Below are 12822 nucleotides of genomic sequence, written 5' to 3'. Positions count from 1 at the left end.
TAATAAATGGTTGTAATGGTTGTAATTAGAGCTACTGCACCAAGCTCTCTCTCTCATTGGCTCTCTCTCTCCCCCGATTCACTCACTCATCGGGGTGTCTTCTACTTTGTGTTGTCTTTCTCCTACTCTCTCCCTGTCTCTGTCTGTGACTGGCTCTGTGGAGTGAAGCAGCCTCAGAGGTGACACCCTCCAGCACAGCCAAGGGCACCGCTTCAGTGATGCTACCCCTCTCCAACTATTTACTATAATAGTTTGCGCTTTGGGAAGTGCCCGAACTGCCTGTGCACAATAATTTTTAATAACATCTATTTTCCAAGGAAGGAAAAGTACAGGGCCGGTCTGTGCTTTTACGCATGGAAGTTGGAATCAGCCTCTCTACCTTTACGCATGGCAGTGTCTCTTTTCTTCGGAGGATGCTGCCGGGCTTATGAGCGCGTTTCAGGGCGTCAAGAGCGGAGTAAAAAGTGAGCAACGATGCGGGGCACTGAGCTGCTGCTCAGTTACTTTCTGGTGAAAGTTATGGTGTGCGACGCGGAGGGCGAGCCGGGTCAAACGATCGACGACTTCATGATAGTCACCGGGTTTAACGACTCGAAGGAAGGGGAGAGCGGAGTCACGGAGAGCGCGCACATGGAGGACAAGTGCCGCGGTTACTACGACGTGATGGGCCAGTGGGACCCGCCGTTCGTGTGCAGGACGGGCAGCTACCTGTACTGCTGCGGCACCTGTGGCTTCAGGTTCTGCTGCGCGTTTAAAAGCTCCAGGTTGGACCAGACCACCTGTAAGAACTACGACACCCCGCCGTGGATGATGACAGGCAAACCCCCGCCGAAAGTGGACGTGGCGCTGGACAGCGCGAAGGATAAAACAAACCTCATTGTGTATGTCATATGCGGGGTCGTGGCCATAATGGCACTGATAGGAATTTTCACCAAGCTTGGTTTGGAAAAGACGCACCGTCCGCACAGAGAGAATATGTCAAGGTCGGTTGTAATTTTACCAATATTTGTTTTTCATTGACTCTTAATTCAGAGTTATGAGTGAGTTATTTGCCCTGTCATCACACTAATTTGAACCGTCAAAACATCCAGAAGCTGACTCATTTGTGTGGACCACGACACTAAAATAATTTCATCAATACCAAGTCCCAAAGCGACAAGTTATTGTGTAAATAAAAGTGTATTTGAATATATATGTCCTTTTATTTTTAGGAATTTACAACTGAAACCAAATACAAGGTCACTACTACTGTTGCATAGATTTGGAAAAAAAATAGTTTAGTTTTTTCTCCAAATCCTTAACTATCTGCAAGACCTACATGTAGAGCTTACTTTTGTCATACATATACCAAACATACACACCTGCTCTCCATCTTTCTCAACCACACTTTACACATGCACACAAACAGGCTTATTACACTCTTGTGGCCTACTCAGGAGACTGTTGAGTGGCTGAAAAATGTCAGCACTGAGGAGACATTGCATTGTTTCGGTGCAGGCCAGTACAGGTTGCACACTTGTACACTGTGGTTTGGATTAGTTGGATTTTAAAGGAGCACAATTTTTTTCATATAGACGATGTTACTTGAGTCTGAGCTGACACCTGTGACAAAAGTGAATTACAAAATACCTGGGAGGTGCTGACCTTGCACCACGAAGTTACAGAAAGCTACAGCCCACTGCTGATCACACCCAACGACGCTAAATGTATTCAGAGCTGCCAGACTTGAAACCTCAAAGCAGCATTAATGAGAAGTGATACTAGCTTCAGGATGTCTCAGCTTCTGTTGTTTCAATTTTTGACAATTCTTTTTTAATTTGTCTCGTGAGTTTGTCTAATGGAACTGCAATAGTAGACAGCAGTACCCCTTTAAATCATGACCTGCTGTACAAACATGTGATTGTGATGCCAGAGACATTAGTTTGTGTCCCTTCTACTGCTAACACTCTCACTTTACCATAAAAGCTATCCTTCCCCAACCTCAACCAGGCAGATTTAGTTTGGTAAAATACTCATATGGGTAATTTCAGAGGACACATATAATTTGTCATTAAGGAGGATTTGTTAGCAAAACCTGGAGTGCACAAAAGCTGTAGTTCTTATTTACTGAAAACTGTCCTCTCTGAGGTTTTTCTTTGTCTTTCCAGGGCTCTTGCACACGTGATCCGCCACCCAGCTTCAGAACATACGGATGAAATTGGACTTGGCCAGCACTATGAGAACATACAGACCAGAGTCACAGTTAACAGTCTCCGTAAGTACTGTGACGTCAGCAGCACACAGCAAGCTACACACCTACACACAGACTCACATGACGGAGCGATTTGTCTATACCTGTGTATCTGTTCACTAGCTGCTGCCATCTGCTTTCACTAACCATTGCCTGCTGCTCGCGCTCATGAATTCCCAGATTTTTTTTAAACAATATAAAACAATATATACACAATACTGATATTTGCTTTCTTATGGTGAATTAGCTCTGGAACTGGAAATAGTGGAAGGAAAAACAATCAGTCCAAAACAGGCAGGTGAAGCAATTAGTCATGCCCTCAGCAATCACTTAACATACACACTAATTACCACTGACAACCTAGAGCTTTCTTAGCCAGTACTTACTGTATGCGATGGCCTAACATATTATAACTTACCCTCATCCTCTCATTCATCAACATCTACATGCCTACACGCACACGCACACACATACACACACACTCAGACAAAAGAGTTCTTATTAATGCTTACCTGCTTACTGCCTTGACAGCTAGTTGATAAAGGTCTCTCTGCTTCCTCCTATTCAAGAGTAGGTCAAAATCTAGTATACGACTGGGCCACATATGGCTAATGTGCGAAACCGGGGATGTAGATGAAAATTGTAGTGCAATTACTTTCAGTGGAAAGTGACCCAGTAAGACTATATGTTAGCCAGCACTCGTTTCCGAGCTACTTCCAAGCTGCTGCTCTACACTGCTAAAATCCTGATTTATTTTAGCTACAAAGCTGTCTGACAAAATCACCACACACAAATTAAAGACAATGGATGTGCTGTGATTTCGGCAATGTTTATTTGTAAAATGATCACTCAGAGAGAGAGAGTTAGAAGCTCATTCATGTCTACGTCAGCTGCCGTGTAGTCAACTGAATTAGAAGAATTGAGAGGTGTGTGCGGAGGGAAAGCTCAACCGCACGCTCGCGGTGCAATTCTGGCAACTCCCTTCTACGGAAAGTAGCTAAGGTTTGTCTAAAAAGTCACTGGATTTGTTGCTAGGTCCTTTTTTTGGAAAAACGTTGCTAAAAGGGGCCTGAAAAGTTGGTAATTGTAGTAACAAAGGTGCAAAGTTGGCAACACTGCCTGCCTTAATGCAGAGTCTTCTCAAGATGTTTCATCTGAGGCAGATACAAATAAATATAAGGGATGATCATGTGCCAGGGAAGGCCAGAAGTTTGCATGTTCTCATTAAAACCGAAGAGTACAGCAGGTGATCTCAGTGATTAGTTTGGAAGGTTTGCTAATTAGTGAAAACACCTGGTGTAATCTGTGGTTGGAATGGAAACCAGCCTGTTCTTGGCACACACACGGCAGATGATTACCTTATCGCAAATTATCCCATCATACATAGCCAAGCTTTAGTTACACAAATATTTGATCATTTTCAAAAGGCAGTTTACGTCGATGATTAATCTTTTCATTACGTGTATTAAAAATCATGAAAATAAGCCCACAAAAGTGCTAATTATCTAAAACCCTGTAATGCCCTCAAACAATAATTACTGATGAGCGAGCCCCAAAATACCATAGTAACAATGCAAAGAATGTAGACTAAATCACTTGGTCATAGAAATGTTTTCTACATGTTGATTAACTTGTTGCTAAATATGGTCTTTTACCATGGCTGCCACAAGGACACTGTGATTTGTGCCTCTTGTCAAATTTGTGTTTGTATTTTAGCATCTTATTATATCTACTATAAATATTACTGAAGTGAGAAATTCAGTTTAACTAAAAACAAATGTGACCTCAAAACGGAGAGATGTTCTATTTTAAGAGCTTTTAGCGGAGCCGATTTTTTTTTTATCTCCCTAAAAATCAGCTGAGGTGTGGTGTCAGCACTGACATGATAATAATTAATCATTCTAAAATCAGAGCGCTCTCTTTCTTACCTTGCCTCCTCACAGAATAATTATCAGTTCATTTAAAACCAGCCAACACATTAACAGGTAGGGCTGAATGTGAGGAAAAATTTACTGTGCTTTCTATAGCGCATTATACTTTCACTTTTTCACTTTCAGGTATTGTAGTATGACATACAAAGTTAATAATCTCGTAATAATCTGGAAAATTACTACAAATGATGGAATACTTCTCCAGTCTGTTGCAATGTAAAGACAATCTTTGCATCTTTGCAATTATATATACTCAACAAACTAGCAAAAAAAAAAAACATGTCGACTTACCTACTTAGAGCAAATTCACAATGCATTATACTTGCCTTTACCTCAGCCATATAGTGTAGATTCTCTAGTGTATTACTATGGTATCACACGTCAGTAGATTAGTTTTGTATGATGAATATCTCCCAGAGGATGGGTTGCACTTTGCTGTGGAACACCCCAGACAAGTCTATTTTTTTTTTCTTGTTCAAGATAAAGTTTTGCTACTTAATTCATGTGTTATTATATTGAAGAAAAGAATGCTGAGTGAGTGTACCTCTCTTTTTATTTTGTGACCTTGGACATGAAGATCCAGGGCACAGTGTGCTGGCTGCTGTATCTTACAGGGAGGTAAGGGAGGGATTCTGTGTGACTGAGCTGGCAGCAGCACAGGGATGACTGCTGTTTTCTTGAAAGCAATCCTTGCAAGGTTACAAGAGGTGGGGTGATTTTTTTTTTTGCCACATGAATTTGTCCTGTACTTGTCCTCTCCAGCTGTGCTCTCTAGTGGCAGGTGTGACTATGTCCCAGCTATAATGGTCACTGCATATTACGGATACTGGTGCAAAGTAGTGATTGAAATGCTCCAGAGGGAGCCCCTGTTCCTCATCTGTTGCCTGTCAGATAACAAAAATCTGTTAGACTGGGCTATGAGCTCTCATTCTCCTCAAGACACCAGTAATACAGATTTTATGAGTTGGGTTTCTTTGGCTACCAGTACTATCATGTTCATGTCCTGCTGGCCATGTGCGTACATGGGGCAATTGTGAAGTGTGGCCTCTTTTTACTCCAGGCAGTCAGCCAGAGAGAACAAAGTCTCCGCTCACTGCCAACACTCCACTGGTGCATGACAGTCCATTTCCTCACTGCCAGATAGAAATGTATTTCAGCTGCATTGCCCCTGACAGCAGCTGAGAAATCGCTACCAAATGTACAGTCTGCCTATGGTTCTATTTTCCACCTGCCACATACTGTACTCTCACCTGTATACTGAAGCCTCAAACCTTTCAGGGGGTAATTACAAACTTACGCTACAGAGAGCTTAAAAATGTGGATGGGGAGAAATGAGCGACCATGATAGTTTGTTTATCTTCAACGTTCACCATGTTGACAACTGACAACACAGAAACAGTGGGGCCATTAGCAGGTGAAACAGAGAGACATACTTTTTATAGTTTTCAGTTTTCAACTGAGGAAATCACTAACACTAAAAAATGTGAGGTGAAGGCAAGAAATTATTTAGAGGTTGCTGGCTACATTTCCCTCTTTCTCTGCATTCTGAATAGTGCATCTCCAGTCTTCATTCTTAAATCTGACTGATGCAAGAGAAGTCTCACCTTGAATTTAGTGCAATTGAGCTCAAGAATGGGAATCAGGGTTATATCAGTCAAGCTGAGCTAATCTGAAATGCTTTGAATGGAAGGAAAGTGATGGCTCTGGGATACATCTCAGCTGAGAAACTGTACGTTTAGGACAGTTTAATATAAACATAGCTGACACGCACATACACATTTGTGTGTTTGTGTACGCAAAGTAGATTTTTCTTACCTAATTAATAACTAGATTAAATTAAATGTGTGAATTATAAAAACACACGTGACCAAATAATTGACATATACTCTTAGGTACAACTTAGCTCAAGTGTAAATTAGTGATTATGAACACATATCATTGGATGTAGTTTTGGATGTTAAAAGTTTCAGAAGACTGACAGAAATGGCAAGTTGTTGACTCGGGGAGAAAAGAAAATTTTCATCACTAACTTGAAAGTAGGCTGCCTGTAAATAAGAGCGCCCTTCTCCTTGTACCATTTATTTCAGGGCATACAGCTCCCAAAATACTCTCTTAAATCTTTTATGAGTTCCAGCGAGGTGTCTGTGTCTGGAGTGTTAACTCGCTTATTTCCCGCAACAACCATGGAGTCTTTAACCTTACAAGTCCCCAGAAGTGGCCTACTTTCTTCCAGCAGCTGACATAAAAGCTGTGACTCTGACAACAGTACAAGCACAAATGACACTCAGTCAACATAAAGTCAGACAAACATTAAAGAGGGAGATGAACAACTACATACATCAGCACATCAGTTTAAATTGAGTCTGGCATCCTGAAAATAGCAAAGTTGCACCAGATGTTAACAAAAGCTCTGCCCCCATTTATTAACTGCAGTGGAATCTATTCCTCTTTTAGACTATAGTGTACACATCTCTAGAGGACATTTGAGATACAGGAGGCATCCAGACAGTTTGACAAAAATATCTGTTTTGACAAAGCACTCAGAGGATACTGATAATTATTTACTTTTGGTAGCCTGTACCTTTAAGGGGATACCCTGACCTCGACCTTGACTGGAGTATCAGATACACGCAGTAGTCAGGTAGGACCGCTCAGATGGTATGGCTTACAAACTACCTCCTGAGTGAGTGGCTCAACTAATGTGGACATCAAAATAGCTTTCCATGGTTGAATGAGCTTATCTGACACAAAACTGCATGGGACTAAATCTGAAGTCTGTTCCTGTTTTTGTTGTTTTTAGCAGGCGTGTGTACCGAGGACTGCCTGGAAAACAGAGTATTACACTGGTTAAATGAATTCAAAATGAAGTAAATACAGTGGATTCTATGGAAACAGATGATCTAATTTGACTCTCAGCTAAAACAAGATCACACTGAATGAGAGCCTGTGTGCATGGCCCACTTGCAATGAAATGTATGAAACTGAAACAGGTCAACAAGCTCAGAAAGGAACCTGACAAGGTAACACAGATAGATTTGGTGCCGACATTTGCTTTCAGGTTTTGGAGAAACGACGACTCAACCTATTAAAACATTACTATTAGATTGTCAGCAACTACTCTGCTGCACACAACTGTGTGTAAAACTTAAAGAACTGGTTTCTTTTACAGATTTAAAGAATTTAATGAGGTTTTACGAAGCCTACTCCATCACTGAGTTTAATAACTTATCTATACATGTGAAAGTGCTGTGCTGTCTTTCTACTACAGTTTTTAATAAGGCTTTCAATAAAACTGGATAACACAGGAACATGTTATAAAGAAATCCTTATCGCAGGGAGAACACAGTGGCACCATCAAACTTTTGCTACCTTAAGTGACCTCCAAATCAGATCTTAGTCGTTACATCACCCACTTGTCGAGGTGTGGTGAGGTGAAAGAATTGTCAAAGCTGTCCTCTGCATCATTTCATGAGACAGCATTGATAATTTGAGACTTTCCAAATTAATTAGCACAGTAATAAAATTTCTTGCTGACCAGTGGGGAATAAGAGCCTAATTAACCTATTTTCTGTATTAATGATCTGTTTTTATCAGACACATTCTAGAACAAGGACTAGAGGACTGCCCACAGTTTGAAGTTTGTAAACTTTAACCATTAACAATGGCAGTGAGAAGTTGATGCCAGTGGTGATGACAGTGGATTAAAAATGGCACCGCCTCTGAGCCAGGTCTCTCCTTTAAAGGAAACCATTTGCCTCATGACAAATAACAGATTCACAACCTCATGACATTTTATGACAGGTCAAGCAGGCTAACATCTCTGCTATTAATAATAATAATAATTATATATATATGTGTCTGCGCGCGCACAGCACTTGAAGCGGCCTTCAAAATGCTGTGGCATGTTCCACCTCCAATCTAAACACGGAGAAGAAGACACTCTGAACATCTGTTTGCTCTGTCATGCCAGTAGGCAGGGGGCCAGTCTATCTGCCGTGCACCCCTTAATTTACCAGATGTCTACTGTAGGATTAGTACAGTTTTACAAAGAGCAGTCATGACTCTCCAGCTGGGTCCCCACAAAAAGCCTACTTAAGGAAAAGTGACACTATCAAGTCAGAGAAACCATTAATGTATATTCACATGCATCCATCAAGCTGAATTCTGTCCTGGGGATTCAATGTTGTGTAACAGGCGCTTTGAAGAAACCAATCCTGTTTAAATTACATAAATAATAAAAATAAATAACACATAGTAATAATATATACATACATTCACATTTGCACATATTAATTCAGTGAAAATAGGGATTTTGTTGCTGCAAAGTGTTGCTGGTGTAGTTAATTTTGCTGATCCCTAAAATGTCAAAAATGATTAATTGCTTATTCACGTACTTGCAATTAACAACAGTGTCTGAATTTCTGCATTAACAACTTGTGCTTTCCCTCCTTCAGACAGCAACCAGATGAACAACGTGGTTCAAACATCTACTTTGATAACTCAGCCTTACCCAGCTGTGGGACAGATCACAAGCCCCTATGAACAACAGAAGCCTGTGAAGGATCTCAACAAGTATGCCACACTCAAGGCCGTGGGTAAGAAGCTGTTTATAGCGAGCCATAATGATGAGCACACTGTTAGCATTCATCATTTGATCTGATTAGGTAGCTCATTACATCCTATATAAATAAAACTTGCATAATTAATCAGGGTTTCCCTGCATCGTATAAGGAGTGTCAAGGTTTAATGAACCGGAAAAAATAGAATCTGTAATCTTTGTAATCATGGGGGACAGGTTTATAAGTTTATGAGGCAGAAAATTCATCTGCAATGCCTCATGAAACATTTTTATGAAACCCCAGTAAAATTAAATGTGGTTAATTTAGTGTTAAACATTTCTTGTCTCAACAGGAACAAAAAAATGTTATTAAAATTTTCTGCCAGTTGCATTTGTTTGTAAGCTTCACTGCCATCATTCTCTTTCAAGTTAGCAGCGTTGAGTGATGTAAGAGAATATGCCACGACAATCTTTTATTTCTTATCTGCTTCAGACACAGAATATTCCTTTATATACACATGTATATACACCACACATGCTGCCGTACTGAAAAAATTGTCTTTTTCTTTAAATAGAGACCTAGTTGGCTTGAATCTCCATCAAATCTCTGGCTGACGGAAATCCATGTCAGTTAATCCACAGTCCATCAATGCCAACAGAGAGGGGAACTGAAAGTTTATTTATAGAAGCAAGTTTGTTGTTCTTCTCATGTGCTAATTTTGGAAAGTCTGCAGCCAGTTCCTGGACAAGCAGCATCTGAAACAAGATATAATAGCAAATACCAAAATAGCACCACTAAGCAAGGTAATGCTAAATGATTTTTTAAAAATATCTTTTTAATTTTTAGGTCTTGGAAAAAAAAGTAAACATAAAAAAAGAACACCTTGTTCTGGTGTGTCAAAGTACGTACATAAAAATACTTCAGGGTGAATCATAAAATAAAATGGACCAATCAGGATGCTGCTGATATTAAAATGACAGCTCAAAAGTTAATGACAGTGAAGTGACTACTCCATCACACTGACCAAATAAAACCACCCTTGGTAATAAACGGCTCATCTGTTCACGCACATCCAGTAATTTCTCAATTATAAGCAAACTTTAAATCAGAACTAAATGTTAATTCTGCTTTGACCAGCAATCATCTTTGCATGTTCTCATAATGTTCCTAATATGAGCACAGGAAAAATCCCAATAAATCAGAGAAATAAGCAGCATCAAAGGGTGGAGTGACAGCATTTGTGTGTCTGTATTTGATGTGTGTTCAGCACAGTGAAACAGGAATCTTTTTATAGGTCCTACCTGAATCAATTATGGACCAGGCCATAGATGGGATGACAGCTATCAGCATGCGTGTAGTAGATCCAATCACATAAAACAGCTCACTCTCTTTGTGATTCACTCGAGCAGCTGAAGCTTCTCCACTGCTAATCCACTGAAGTGCTGTCAAACAAACTGATCATGAGGGAAAATAAAAATAGAGCAAATCTTAGCTAATGAGACTGGGGACAGGAGACAATCAGGAGCAATCAAAACACAAATGAGTTGGGGTGTGGTGATGGGAAAAAACTACACTGTACACTGTGAACCATATGAGGCTCTGTGGTCTTGTATGTGTTAATTTACCTGCACTGATGTGGGGGTGGGGGCTGTAAAGGATATGCTGATCAACACCACATCACTTGGGTCTACTCATGTACCATGAAGTGTGATCCAGAGCACAGACACAGCCTGCTGCTGATGAAGGTTCTCTCAGAGACATTTCATTAAAAATAAGTCTGAAATGTTAGTATAAGATGACAAAGGCTAACACTGAAGCTTTGTGCGCTCAGGCTCAATTAGTGCTGAACTGTTTTGGTACATTGTCTGCACCAATATAAAATCACACCACAGGGGCTGTTAGGAGCAAATTACAGCAGATGATTATGGAAAGACAAATGCCAAAAGACAAGATATCCAGTGCTGCGGTCCACTGGTACACATCTAAGCCTTACTGAGTTCCCAGGGTTGTACTAAAATATTTTCATGTACAGAAATATGAACAAATAATTGGTGGAATGTGAGCGTAATTAATAACTAACCACACATACGCATACTTGTACTTACATCTTTGTGAGGACACTCCTTGAAATAATGCCTTCCTTAGCCCCTTATCCTAACCACCTTAACCACCTGAACTGAATGCCTTACCCTAACCCTTACCCTAACCAAAACCCAATTCTAACCTGAACCCTAAAACCAAGTCTTAACCCTCAAACAGCCATTTAAAGTTGTGAGGACCGACCAAAATGTCCTCACTTTCCAAAACATTTGCTAAAATATGCTAAAATTGCACTTCAACATTTTCTGACCTCCTGTAATAGATTATGTGACGCCACCGCAACTTTGTAAGCACTATTAGCATCCTGCAATACATTACTATGCATTAAAATAATGACCATCAGTTCACAGTAAATAACTGGTATTGTACAATTGTAATTTCATTAATATTTATGTCTCATTCACTGGGAAATATGGGCCTTCATTACCACTGACATTACCAATCCATTTAAAGCATTAATAGCTATTCATATATTAATTTAGAGTAGCAGACATAGACATACAAAGTTATGTCTTTTGCTCAACTTTTCAATTTTGCAATTCTTTGCTTTAATGCAGTTAATTATTGGAAAAAATTATGGAAATACACACATTTGTCAAGATAAAGCCAACTGTGTGTTTAAGTGTGTGCGTCCCAGCAAATGGGAGATATTTTTTATGTGACTTCATGGACATGCAATGTAAGTTCTGAACAGTACATTCCTATTCTAATTAAGTTACTATGATGATACCTGATAATTATGTTAAGTCAGATTACTCGACTCTGTCTCTTTGTTTTGTTGGCCAGTTTTTAGATGCCTTCCTTCCTCTGCACTCAGGATACAATGCAATGACTAATGAAGGGAAAATGACAAAAAAAAACACCTGTCATGTTGTTTATTTGTGTATTTGTTAGCAGAGAAAGCGAACGACAGCTTCTACAGCAACCGACGGCAAGTGATCGAGATGACAACCAAGGGCAGCCTTCCCATGGAAGCTGTGGATATGGAGCCAGAGCCGAGTAATCCCTACAGCCCACCCAGACAGCTGTCTACGAAGCAGAATGGACACAAATACAAAACCCCCAAGAGCCACAGCTCCCAGACGCTGTCCTACAGCTCCAGCACTGCTGCCAGCCCAGGGGTGCTAAGATCCTGGGAGAGCAAGGACACGCTGGGACTCCGACAGAGCTATGGCCCAAAGAAACTCTGCATCATAGAGAAGGAGCTGCACACCACTCGCTACTTGCCCCCACAACCATACTTTGTCACCAACAGCAAGACAGAAGTGACAGTATGAGGGATTGTCCACACAAAAGGAGTCTGCATGTAAGAAAGACAATAACTGCCAACTGAGGGTGGTTTTGCAAGAAAGCAGCGTCGACTGTCGTATGTGCAGTTGAGGATGTAATGGGCAGCATTTAAGATGACGCCTAAAGGTGAAATGTGCTGTAGCAGGACTCGGTATCAATCACTGCGCCTCAGGAAGGCACAGTGACGAAGATACTGTCATCAATATTCATGTAATCCAAGTGCTAAAACAACTCACACAAGCTAAATAAATCATATATATCAGTGATGACACATGTGACACATACAGTACAGTTGTCAATATTCACTAAGATATCAAAGGACCTGGAAATTAGAGTATCTAATGTAATTTTTATTAAATCAACAGTGTCTAATGAGAAATGACTTTCTTATTTGCTGTATTTAATCAGGGTTGAGTAGTCTGTCGTTAATTGGGTAATGATGAAATGCTTTACTGGACAATTTATAAATACTGTTTGAAAAAGGCTGGCACTGCTTACACGAAGAGTAGAAATAAATGCGCTAATCCAATTAGTGCAGTGTCCAAAATTAACCTTTTTGGCTTGTCTGTCTCTGGCTGATAAATTTGAGAAAACATATACCGAATAAATTGAACCACTCCCAATTCTAGTCATTTTATTTATTTGTTTGAAATTAAAAGATATGATAGTTTTCAGTATGTTACACCAGTGACTGTTAACAAGGATAAATGAG

The 12822-nt window shown here is 40.2% G+C and overlaps 1 protein-coding gene across 1 annotated transcript; it reads left to right on the top strand.

The window, feature by feature from the left end:
- Nucleotides 1–211: 211 nt before the first annotated feature.
- Nucleotides 212–12555, top strand: shisa9b (shisa family member 9b). Its single transcript, XM_041063303.1, has 4 exons — nt 212–983; nt 2148–2254; nt 8616–8756; nt 11715–12555. The coding sequence occupies exons 1-4, from the start codon at nt 475–477 to the stop codon at nt 12095–12097; spliced, it is 1140 nt and encodes a 379-aa protein (XP_040919237.1). The 5' UTR covers nt 212–474; the 3' UTR covers nt 12098–12555.
- The last annotated feature ends 267 nt before the right edge of the window (nt 12556–12822 follow it).

This window comes from Toxotes jaculatrix, chromosome 18 (genome assembly GCF_017976425.1).
Source record: "Toxotes jaculatrix isolate fToxJac2 chromosome 18, fToxJac2.pri, whole genome shotgun sequence".
Classification (NCBI taxonomy): domain Eukaryota; kingdom Metazoa; phylum Chordata; class Actinopteri; family Toxotidae; genus Toxotes; species Toxotes jaculatrix.
This window is presented reverse-complemented; position numbering and strand designations above follow the sequence as displayed.

Excerpts from the sequence above, each read along its gene's own strand:
- shisa9b (XM_041063303.1), top strand. The coding sequence starts at position 475 with ATGCGGGGCACTGAGCTGCTGCTCAGTTACTTTCTGGTGAAAGTTATG. Across the intron at positions 984-2,147 it reads CACAGAGAGAATATGTCAAG|GGCTCTTGCACACGTGATCC; the intron begins GTCGGTTGTAAT and ends TTGTCTTTCCAG. Across the intron at positions 8,757-11,714 it reads TGCCACACTCAAGGCCGTGG|CAGAGAAAGCGAACGACAGC; the intron begins GTAAGAAGCTGT and ends TGTATTTGTTAG.